The 12,265-nt window shown below is 40.8% G+C and overlaps 1 protein-coding gene across 11 annotated transcripts in view; it reads left to right on the top strand.

Moving 5' to 3' along the window:
* ttll11 (tubulin tyrosine ligase-like family, member 11) overlaps positions 1-12,265 on the top strand; it is a 128,478-nt gene that overhangs the window by 37,111 nt on the left and 79,102 nt on the right. For 7 of the 11 annotated variants that reach the window (XR_013499343.1, XR_013499344.1, XM_078226404.1 and 4 more), the window contains one exon: positions 9,776-10,351. The exons of 3 other annotated variants lie outside the window; for them this stretch is intronic. Coding sequence is in view for 5 of the 8 variants with exons in the window: in XM_078226404.1 (XP_078082530.1) it covers positions 9,776-10,351 (576 nt within the window). In the remaining 3 variants the exon portion in view is untranslated. The remainder of the gene's footprint in view (positions 1-9,775; positions 10,352-12,265) is intronic. One more of the 11 variants, XM_078226410.1, reaches the window with a different exon arrangement.

Raw genomic sequence — 12,265 nt, 5'->3', positions numbered from 1 at the left:
TGCCCCTTCCCCATTTTTAACACCTTCATCATTGACCTGGCAGTGATCAGTTATTCAGAATGAACCTAGGAATTTACTACTTTCTGTGGTTTAATTACCCATTGGATAAACTCATTGAGCCATCAGGGGAGCCTTTTGGTTGATTCTTGACATTAGAGATCTGGGAACTAATTGTTAGTCAAATCATGACAGTTCGTTGCAAGGTCCATTTTAATTACTTTACTGCAATAGATAGTTTTGAAATGTCAAAAGAGATGCAACTTTTTTATACATCATTTATCATCTGTGTATCTCAAACTGATCAAAGTAATTGCACGGAAGAGCTCATTAAAAAGGAAAAGAGCAATAGTTTAAAAAAGAGACTATCTTGGGAGACTTGAGACTATTGAAAAGTAGTAGTGGTACTCATTATTCTTAAATGAAACATCTGAAAGTTTCCTTTTCACTGAAACTAATTAATACTCTGCTCATTTACATTTTTTCCATTCTAGTTTGTTTTCACAGAATATTTTTATTCACTTTGACACAGAATTAACTGCACCAGTTGCCACTGATAACAGAATTGCTTCTGCTGTTAGCTTTTCTCCACATAGACATTTCAAAGAAGAAATTGCATTCATTTTAGTGATACATTTGAGGGCTTCTTTTGCAGACAGAATGCTCTACCCGAAGTATGCTTAACAATTCAATTGTTCAAGAGAGAGTAAAAATATTTAGTAATCAATGGATTTCTCTACAATGTAGCTCCAGATGTTGAGAGACTGAGGAGATGATTATGTTGGTGAATAACTGTTCCTCTAACTAGGAATGATTCCCTCCTTTTTATCTTGCAACATTATAGAGTCATAGAGGTTTACAGCATGGAAACAGGCCCTTCATCCCAATTTGCCCATGCCGCCCTTTTTTTTTAACCACTAAACTTGTCCCAATTGCCTGCATTTGGCCCATATCCCTCCATACCCATTTTACCCATGTAACTGTCTAAATGCTTTTTAAAAGACAAAATTGTACCCACCTCTACTACTACCTCGGACAACTTGTTTCAGACACTCAGCACCCTCTGAACAAATTGCCCCTCTGGACCCCTTTGTATCTCTCCTCTCGTACCTTAAACCTATGCCCTGTAGTTTTAGACTTCCCTATCTTTGGGAAAAGATGTTCACTGATCTATGCACCTCATTATTTTATAGACCTCTAAGATCCCCCTAAGCCTTCTATACTCCAGGGAAAAAAGTCCCAGTCTATCCAGCCTCTTCTTATAACTCAAACCATCAAGTCCTGGTAGCATCCTAGTAAATCTTTCCTGCACTCTTACTGTTTAATTATTATCCGTTCTATAATAGGGTGACCAGAACTGTACACAGTATTCCAAGTGTGGCCTTACTAATGTCTTGTACAACTTCAGCAAGACAACCCAACTCCTGTATTCAGTGTTCTGACCAATGAAACCAAGCATGCTGAATGCCTTCTTCACCACTCTGTCTACCTGTGACTGCACTTTCAAGGAGCTATGAACCTGTACCCCTAAATCTCTTTGTTCTATAACTCTCCCTGATACCCTACCATTAACTGAGTTAGCCCTGTCCTGGTTCGATCGACCAAAATGCATCACCTCGCATTTATCTAAATTAAACTCCATCTGCCATTCATCAGCCCACTGGCCCAATTGATCAAGATCCCGTTGCGATCCTAGATAACCTTCTTCACTGTCCACTATGCTTACCAATCTTGGTGTCATCTGCAAATTTACTAATCATGCCTCCTAAATTCTCATCCAAATCATTAATATAAATGACAAATAACATTGGACCCAGCACCCATCCCTGAGGCACTCCGTTGGTCACAGGCCATCAGTTTGAAAAGCAAGCCTCTACGACAGAAGCCAATTTTGTATCCAATTGGCTACCTCACCCTGGATCCTGTGAGGTTTAACCTTATGCAACAACCTACCATGCGGTACCTTGTCAAATGGCTTGCTAAAATCCATGTAAACGACATCATCTGCATTGCCCTCATCTGCCTTCTTGGTTACCCCTTCAAAAAACTCAGTCACATTCGTGAGACATGATTTTCCATTCACAAAGCCATGCTGACTGTCCCTAATCAGTCCTTGCCTCTCTAAATACCTGTAGATTCTGTCTCTCAAAATACCTTCTAACAATTTCCTCCCTAGCCTCCCACAGTGTCCTGGGATACATTTCATCAGGTCCCGGGGATTTATCTACCTTGATGCGCTTTAAGACCTCCAGCACCTCTTCTGTAATATGTACACTCTTCAGGACATCACTATTTATTTCCCCAAGTCCTCTAACATCCATGCCTTTCTCAACAGTAAATGCTGATGAGAAATATTCTTTTAGGATCTCGCCCATCTCTTGTGGATTCGCATATAGATGACCTTGTTGATCCTTAAGAGGCCCTACTCTCTCCCTAGTTACTCTTTTGCCCTTTATGTATTTGTAGAAGCTCTTTGGATTCTCCTTTGCCTTATCTGCCAAAGCAATCTTGTGTCCCCTTTTTGCCCTGATTTCTCTTAACTTTTCATCTACACCCTCTATACTCTTCAAAGAATCCACTTAATCCCACTTTATATCCAGTTTATTGATTGGATTGAATTGATTTATTATTGTCACGTGTATTGCGATACAGTGAAAAATATTGTTTCTTGCCTGCTATGCAGGCAAAGCATACCGTTCATAGAGTACACAAGAGAAGATGCAGAATTTAGTGTTACAGTCACAGCTAAGATGTAAGGTCAGTCCATTCAAAAGTCTGATGGCAGCAGGGAAGAAGCTGTTTTTGAGTTGTTTGGTATGTGATCTCAGACTTTTGTATCTTTTTCCCAGCAGGAGAAGGTGGAAGAGAGTATGTCTGGGATGCATGGGGTCCTTGATTATGCTGTCTGCTTTCCCGAAGCAGCAGGAAGTTGAGATGGAGTTGATGAATGGGAGGCTGGTTTGCATGCTGGACTGGGCTACGTTCACGACCCTTTGTATTTTCTTGCGGGCTTGGTCCGAGCAGGAGCCATACCAGACTGAATTTTGAGTAATCCACAGAAACCTGATCAGTGACGAGATCATATTACCTTTAATTTTCAAAGAGATTATTTTTCCCCCTTTTTCACCTATCGGTGTTCCTTTGTGCCAAGTTCTTTCAGAAAAGTGGGCCACCACTGTTAGATCCCCATTGCTGATGTGGAACCAGACATTAAATCAAACCCACATAAAAGTAGCCATGGCAAACTTGCATTTCTTCTTTTTCTCTTCCGATTCCCCACTTCTCCCACCATTCATTTAGCATCCCTTAGCAAATTCATATCAGTTTGCTGCTTTTGGAAGGTTTTTGTATCCAAATTGGCTGCCTTGTTTCCTATGTTACAACAGTGACCACTCTTTAATTGTACTTTCTTATCTCTAAAACATCTTACTGTTGTAAAACAGGACAACAATTTAAATGCAAATCCTTTTTCTCCAATGCTGTTAATTTCTGGGGAAGCATCAATTAGAAACAAGCTGTGTACACCACTGGGTGGGAGAGTCGTACTGAAATATAAAGCTCAGTTTGTAATCTCCCTCTTTATTAGAAATTAGCTTTCCTGAACAAACCATTCTTGTTTACAGTAATTAACTTAGTTGTGTACAAGATCCTACTCAAAATCAATTTTTGAATTCAGATTTTACAGCACAAAAGTAAGACATTTGACCCATTGTGCCTATGCTAGCTCTCCAAATGACCTATCCACTGTTCAGATTCAGAGGTTACTTCACTTAAAATCTTCTACCCTCACCTTTTGCATTAAGCAAAAGTTTATCACATAAAATTACAAAGGAACTGCACAGAAATAGGCATAGAATCATTAAAGACCACAACACTTTGGTTCACTGAGTCTCGTTGGCTCTTTTGAAGAGCAGTCCCATCAATCTTACTTTCCAGATCATTTCCCAGACTCCTGTGACTTTTTTCTCATTTCTCTAATTGTCTTTTGAAGGCTACTATTGAATCTGTATCCACTAACCTATCAGAGTGTGGGGGGGATGATTTTCAGCCTGCGTACGCTCTCAGAGGGAACGACGACACAAGCTGAAAATCTGGAGGGAATTGGGCAATGCGATTCTCTGGAGAGATTGAATTTCATGATTTTTCCCCGCTTCTCACCAGTGACATCACAAGGTTAACACCCACAAAGGATGAGGACCTCATTTAAATGAATTTAAATATATTTGAATCTTATTAAATACCCTCCGCTTCCCAGCCATATATTTCCCCCTCGCCATATTTTCAAACCACACTGACATGACATCACGTTAGTGAGGTTTACAACAGGTTCACCCAGGCATCAACCTGTCATGGGAATCCCCCCAGGGTGCAAGGGTGAGTACAACCCCAAGAGAGAGAGACATACCGCTGTTCACACCGTATTTTTGCTGCAGCAAAGTCAGAGAATTTGGCGTTCCATTTACTGCAGTGGGATGGGAAAATCCCACCGGCACTAATAGCTGTAACATTCTGGCCATAGAATCACAGAATCTCTAAGTGCAGAAAGGGGCCACTCAACCTATCCAGCCTGCACCGACCCTGGACAGAATATTTGACCCAGGCTCTATCCCTATAACCCCACATATTTACCCTGGTAATCCCCTTAACCTACACATCTTGGGACACTAAGGGGCAATTTAGCATGGCCAATCACCTAACCTGCATATCTTTGGACTGTGGGAGGAAACCGGAGCACCCGGAGGAAACCCACGCAGACACAGGGAGAATGTACAAATTCCACACAGACACCCAAGTCACCCAAGGCCTGGGCAGTGCCCCCAGCACAGGTTGGTGCTGCAGGCAAAATTTATAACTGAGAAACTTTTTTTTAAATTGTTGACCAGTTCATGTAGCATCTCTTGTTGAATCTAACACTACTGTGACAGTTGATTTAATCTGAAAATAAATTACTGTCTTGGGTCCAATGGCATTGTTCTCTTCCCTAAAATTTATTTGTTTTTTTTTGAGGAAGTACACATTGTTAGGTACTTTTGCTAATTGTGGGCATTACTCATTTAAAATAAATTCTGTTCAAAGTTTTAATACCAAGAAAAATGTCTGATTATTGCCAGGTGCAGTGTCACTTTAACATCTCCAAATTGACGCATGGAATGGCATGTATAATCTACACTGCAGCATTATTATGTAATAATACTCGCAAATAGCAATGCTACACAATGTGAATGGTCATGTGAGTGACCTGCCTCAAAGCTAGAAACTCTTGAAAACTTTTTAAAAGTAGAATAAAATTTTGTCTAAAACAACAAATTCAACTTGTACTTGAGCCATAACCGCCTAGGGATTTGCTTTATGTGGTGCTGTCTACAGCTTGAGGTTTGAATCATTAATATATCAGCGCTGTCATTAATTAGGCATAGTATGTGGATGGTTTTCCAGACAAGTTTTGTTACTTTATCTATTAATGATTGATGCCTGGATGTCAAAAGTTTAAATATCCCTCACCATGTAGTTTGTAAGGAAACATTTTGCTCATTAGATATCTAGATTACTCTTTCTAAATATAAACAGTGAAGTAAACTCATTGATAACATTTAATGGCTGAAAATTGATTCTAAATCCAGCATTTTGTAAAGAATGTTAAGGAATAATCCCGGCCTGTAAAGAAAACATTAAAAATGAAAACTACTTGCCTTTTTCTCCCTCTTCTGGGCCTACACAACCAACCTTGCTGAAAAATAATTACAATGGCGTCAGAGTCTGAATTACATCATCTGATGCCAATCTTTGTATTGAATTCTAACTTCTGCCTGAAACAAGGGCCTCATATACACTTACTGAAACATGCATGTCAAAATTGAGAGATGCAGTCTGTGCAGAAATACTACCACTTTTGTGCAGCCACCATTTTAATTCCCTCATAACCCAGTCGCTTCATGCGTAAGGGGTTAGAATAAACGCTTTGTTTCTACCCTTGCCATTCATCAGGTAACCTGAACCATTATGCTGTTTTCGCTTTGCGGAATTGTTAATGATTTTAAAGAAACCTTAAAAAAAATCCAATGTTGTTATCAATAATGCAATGTAATTGCATAAATGTCAGCCTCAGCTCAATTGTAGCATTCTTGTTCATCTGTTCAAGCGTCACTAAGATTGGCATGAATAATGTAAGCTGTCACTTCAGTGCAATACTAAGGGGTACTGCTTTGCAGTTGTCATCTTTGGGATGAGATGTTAAATCGCGGCATGCCTGCAATCTCAATCATGTAAATGCACGTTGCAATTACAAGATGAGCAAGGGAGTTCTGGTGTCCTGTGCAGCATTTATTCCTACATCACCAAAAACAGACCCTCTGCATTCATCCCATATGTGGAACCTGTTTTTTTTGCCTACAAAATTACAATGATTACACTTCAATTCTTTTTGTCGTCTGAGTTTAACAGATTGTACAGTTTTGGGTAACCCATTAAATGTAGAATATGAAATGAATGGAAAAGATTAAATTCAAATTCATTATGATATTACTGTTTTTATGAAAATGATTACAGTTATGAAAAGAGACAATGCATTAATGACGTAACATAATAAACAGGAGCAGGAATAGGCCATTTGGTCTCTCGAGGCTGCTCCACCATTCAAGAAGATTGTGGCTGATCTGATTGTGGCTTAAACTCCACAGCTTCCTTTAAACCTTGGCTCCCTTGTCAATCAAAAATCTAACTTGGCCTTGAACATCTTTAATGAAGTAGCCTCTAATGCTCACTAGGGAAGATAATTTCAAAGACTAACCACCCATGCGAAGAAAAAATTCCTACTCCTCCTCCATCTTAAATGGAAGACCCCTTTATTTTGAGGGCGGCACGGTAGCACAGTGGTTAGCACTGCTGCTTCACAGCTCCAGGGACCTGGGTTCGATTCCTGGCTTGGGTCACTGTCTGTGTGGAATTTGCACATTCTCCTCGTGTCTGCGTGGGTTTCCTCCAGGTGCTCCGGTTTCCTCCCACAGTCCAAAGATGTGCGGGTTAGGTTGATTGGCCATGCTAAAAATTGCCCTTAGTGTCCTGAGATGCGTAGGTTAGAGGGATTAGCGGGTAAATATGTAGGGATATGGGGGTAGGGCCTGGGTGGGATTGTGGTCGGTGCAGACTTGATGGGCCGAATGGCCTCTTTCTGTACTGTAGAGTTTCTATGATTTCTATGAAACTGTGCCCCCTAGTTCTAGAACATCCTCTCCACACCTATCTTGTCAAGCCCCCTCAGAATCTTGTATGTTTCAATAAAGTCACCTCTCATGCTTATGAACTCCAATGAGTATAAGCTTAGTCCCTGCAACATTTCTTCATGGGACAAGCCCTAATCCCAGGAATTGGCTTGGTGAACCGCCTCTGAACTCCTTCCAATGCAAACAGGTCCCTTCTTAAGGCAACCAAAGCTGTGGTCTCACCAACCCCCTGTACAGGTGTCATAGGACCTCCCTCCTTTTACACCCTATCCCCTTTTCAATAAAGGCAAACCTGCTGTTTGCCTACCTAATTACCACCTGTACCCACGTGCTGACTTTTGTGATTCACGTGCAAAATCTCTGTACTGCAACATTTTGTAGTCTCTCTGCATTTAGATATCCTGCTTTTCTATTCTTCCTGCCAAAGCAGAAAACCTCACATTTTTCAACAGTGTGTTCAATCTGCCAAATTGTTGTCAATTTGCTTAACCCAACCTACTTCCCAACTTCTTGTATCCTCCTCATAACTTGCTTTCCTCTCCACCTTTATATCATCAGCAAATTTGCGGAGTATAGTCAGTTCCTTCATCCAAAGAATTAATATAGATTGCAATTAGTTGGAGCCCTAGCACTGATCCCTGTATCACTCCGCTAGTTACAGTTTGCCCTCTTGAAGGTGACTCATTTATCCTGACTCTCTTTTCTATAATTTAGCCAGTTCTCCATCCATACGAAAATATCACTCCAAGACCATAAGCCCTTATCTTGTACAGGAACCTTTATGTGGCACCTTCCATATGCTTTTTGGCAATACAAATACACTACGTTTATTGATTCCCCTCTATCTATCCTGTTTGTTACATCTTTAAAGAACTCTCATAAATTGGTCAAATGCGATTTTCCCTTTCACAGTCATGTTGATTCTGCCTGATTATATTATGATTTTCTAAATGTTTTATTACTACCTCTTTAATAATGAATGCTAACATTTTCCCAATTACATGCATTTGACTAACTGGTCTATAGTTTCCTGCTTTCTGTCTCCCGCCTTTCTTGAACAGAGATTTTGTGGTTTGCAAATTCGCTGGATCATTTCCAGAATCTGGGGAATTTTGGAAGTTTACAACCATCCACTATTAGGGTGCAGGCCCTCAGGTTCTTGGCCGCCATAAGCTCCGTTAGTTTTCCCAATGCTTTTTCTTGAATGATTGTTCTAAGTTCCTCCCTTCCTTTGCCTGTTGATTCACTACTATTATTTGAAAGTTTTTTGCGTCTTCTGATCTGAAGACATATACAAAATATTTGTTCAACGCCTCTGCTATTTCTTTGTTTCCCATTAATTCCCCACTGACCTGAAATATTTCTCCAATCCTCCCCTCTCTGCAGATGCTGCATGATGTTGCCTGTGAAATATTCTATACAGACACTTTGACCAGTTTATTACTCAAAATCTTATTCACCCAGGTGGTCTGTCTTTGAGACAAATAAAGGACTGTGGTTCAAATATAGTGTTATTAAAACACTTGCAAATTAAAGAAATAACTCTTACACAAATTAACTTTTCCACAAACTGGGCTGACTGTCTGGCAGCATGCTGGCACAGTGGTTGTCACTGCTGCCTCACAGCACCAGGGACCCGGATTCAATTCCGGCCTCGAGTGATTGTGTGGAGTTTGCATATTCTCCCTGTATCCACATGGGTTTCTTCCGGGTGCTCCGGTTTCCTCCCACAGTCCAAAGATGTGTGGGTTAGGTTGATTGGCCATACTAAATTGGCCTTAGTGTCAGGGGGATTGTCAGGGTAAATATGTGGGGTTGAGAGGATGGGGCCAGGGTGGGATTGTTGTCTGCAGGTGCGACAGGCCGAATGGCCTCCTTCTGCACTGTAGGGATTCCATTTTATTCTATTCTACTACCTGCTCTGGTGAACTTGGCTGGGCTGTTGGATTAGATTCATTTCACTGAGCTCATGTGGACAGATGAATTCAGTGTCTTCTTGGGATGAAGGTGGATCTCACACTTCCTCTTCCGTCATCACGAATCGTATTAGGCTAGCCAAGTCTTCGCTGGGATTGTCTCCAGATGTCTGTATTTATCCCCCCTCTCCAAGCCCTTCTGGCATGTTCTCTGGCTTTCAGTCAATGGGGCCACTGGGTGGGGGTAGTCATCCTCGGTGTACTTATCTCCTGTCAAGATATGGTTCCTGGTTGAAACTGTGGAATACACAAACATGATGGGGGCGATCTTACCATCGCACTGGGTCCCTGGCACTGTGAGGCAGCAGTGCTGACCACAGTGCCATTGTGCTGTCCGATAGCTCAGCATTGGAGGCATCCAAAATATTCTTAGGATACAGTCAAAAGATGGCTAAAATTTTTAATTTAAAAAAAATAGTAGCAAGGATTGTTTTAACAGGACTCATAGCAGAAAATACTAACACAAAATATTCCAAATGCATGAAAAGTGGTGGACTATTAGTCCTTTTATTCATTGCTGAATATTTGAAAATTTGTTATTGTCAAATAAACCATTTGATATTAACTTATTTTAACATATAGGTACGTGTATCGAAAGAAAATGATTCATCTTGGAAGCCTACTTTTATCGTAAAGCCAGATGGAGGATCCCAAGGTGATGGAATCTACCTCATTAAAGATTCTACTGATGTCCGAATGTTGGCCAACCTCCGCAGCAAGCCAGTAGTAGTCCAAGAATATATCAGCAAGCCATTACTGATTGAAAAACTGAAATTTGACATTAGATTGTATGTCTTGCTCAAGTCACTCGATCCTTTGGAGATCTACATAGCTAAAGACGGTCTATCTAGATTCTGTACAGAACCATATCAAGAGCCTAACAGTAAAAATTTTCATCGTGTATTTATGCACTTAACAAACTATTCCCTGAATGTCCATAGTGGAAATTTCATCCATTCTGACAGTGTAAATACAGGAAGCAAAAGGACATTTTCAAGTATTGTGGCCAAGCTTTCTATGAGAGGCTATGATGTGAAGAAAATGTGGTCAGACATTATCACATTAGTGATTAGGGCTATTATTGCATTGGTTCCTGAATTAAAAGTTTATCATCAAACATATATTCCTCCAGGAAAGCCTGGACCGACATGCTTCCAGGTGAGTATCATGTACCTTTACAATACTGCAGTGTTAAGATCCACAAATCTGTGTTGTGAATTTTACATTTAAGCCATTAGATTTTCTTTGTGTTGCTTAGTCATTTAAGTTTAAGTTAACCGTACTCCCGGCTTTCACTGATCTCTTCAAGCGCCTTACTTTCAAGAAGGCTACAGGACATTTGTGCCCAATCCTATCAGAAAACTAATTTGAAATGGATTGTTAGGAAGTACCAGAAAACAATCCAGAATTAACCTTTTTTCTGAATTAACCCATCTCTACTTGATATTTCCCACAACATCATTTAATTTTTAAACTATGCATTTCTGTTCTGCAACCTATTATACTCTTTTAGAGTACAACAACCAGTTATCCAACACACAAAATAGCTGTCAGTGATTGAATAAATAAAAAGACAGGTTGATAAAAAATTAACATGATTTCTGGGAAATGCTGGGATAATCCTCAGAAATATCTTTACAGAACATGTTGATCTCCATCACAGTCTAAACATTCAAAAGAGCAAATCTGAGACTAAGGTTACAGAAAGCAATTGGACATGAGTCAAAAGCCACTAAGAATCTGGCCCTAAAATTTTGTCTGAAAAATTAAGATGGATATCAAAGCTATCCCATAGCCAATCTTCTAGGTGCCAGAAATATGCAGCCACCATAGGACGATGTTGTGAAATAAATTACATCACAGCAGTTGATGCCTGCTTCCAAGCCAGATATTTATATATTTGTGTCCTTGTATTGCCTGTCAAAAGTCGTTTGCACAGTAAGACGTCTCACAACACCAGGTTAAAGTCCAACAGGTTTATTTGGTAACACAAGCCACAAGCTTTCGGAGCACTGCCCCTTCATCAGGTGAGTGGGAGTTGTGTTCACAAACAGGGCATATGTTGACACAAACTCAATTTACAAGATAATGGTTGGAATGTGAGTCTTTACAGGTAATCAAATCTTAAAGGTACAGACAATGTGAGTGGAGAGTTAAGCACAGGTTAAAGAGATGTGTATTGTCTCGAGCCGGGACAGTTAGTGAGATTTTGCAAGCCCAGGCAAGTCATGGGGGTTACAGATAGTGTGACATGAACCCAAGATCCTGGTTGAGGCCGTCCTCGTGTGCGGAACTTGGCTATCAGTTTCTGCTCAGCGATTCTGCATGGTACATTGGGGAGACCATGCAGACGCTACAACAACGGATGAATGAACACCGCTCGACAATCACCAGGCAGGAGTGTTCTCTTCCTATTGGGGAATACTTCAGCAGTCACAGGCATTCAGCCTCTGATCTTCGGGTAAGTGTTCTCCAAGGCGACCTTCACGACGCGCAGAATCGCTGAGCAGAAACTGATAGCCAAGTTCTGCACACATGAGGACGGCCTCATGTCACACTATCTGTAACCTCCACGACTTGCCTGGACTTGCAAAATCTCCCTAACTGTCCTGGCTGGAGACAATACACATTTCTTTAACCTGTGCTTAACCCTCTCTCCATTCACATTGTTTGTACCTTTAAGACTTGATTACCTGTAAAGATTTGCATTCCAACCATTATCTTGTAAATTGAGTTTGTGTCTTTATATGCCCTGTTTGTGAACACAACTCCCACTCACCTGATGAAGGAGCAGTGCTCCGAAAGCTTGTGGCTTGTGCTACCAAATAAACCTGTTGGACTTTAACCTAGTGTTGTGAGACTTCTTACTGTGCTTACCCCAGTCCAACACCGGCATCTCCATATCAAAGTCGTTTTCCTCAGCCTTTTGAGAATCCCAACTCCACTTCCAGCAGCAAGGCCCAATCTGTTGGCAGCTCCTGGCCACGCCTGGCTGAATCTTCCACTGTCCTTACATTTTCACAGGTCCTCTCTCTTTGACCGGATAACATGCTCCCACTAGCTTTTCTGCCT

This window comes from Mustelus asterias, chromosome 13 (genome assembly GCF_964213995.1).
Source record: "Mustelus asterias chromosome 13, sMusAst1.hap1.1, whole genome shotgun sequence".
NCBI classification, from domain to species: Eukaryota; Metazoa; Chordata; class Chondrichthyes; order Carcharhiniformes; family Triakidae; genus Mustelus; species Mustelus asterias.
This window is presented reverse-complemented; position numbering and strand designations above follow the sequence as displayed.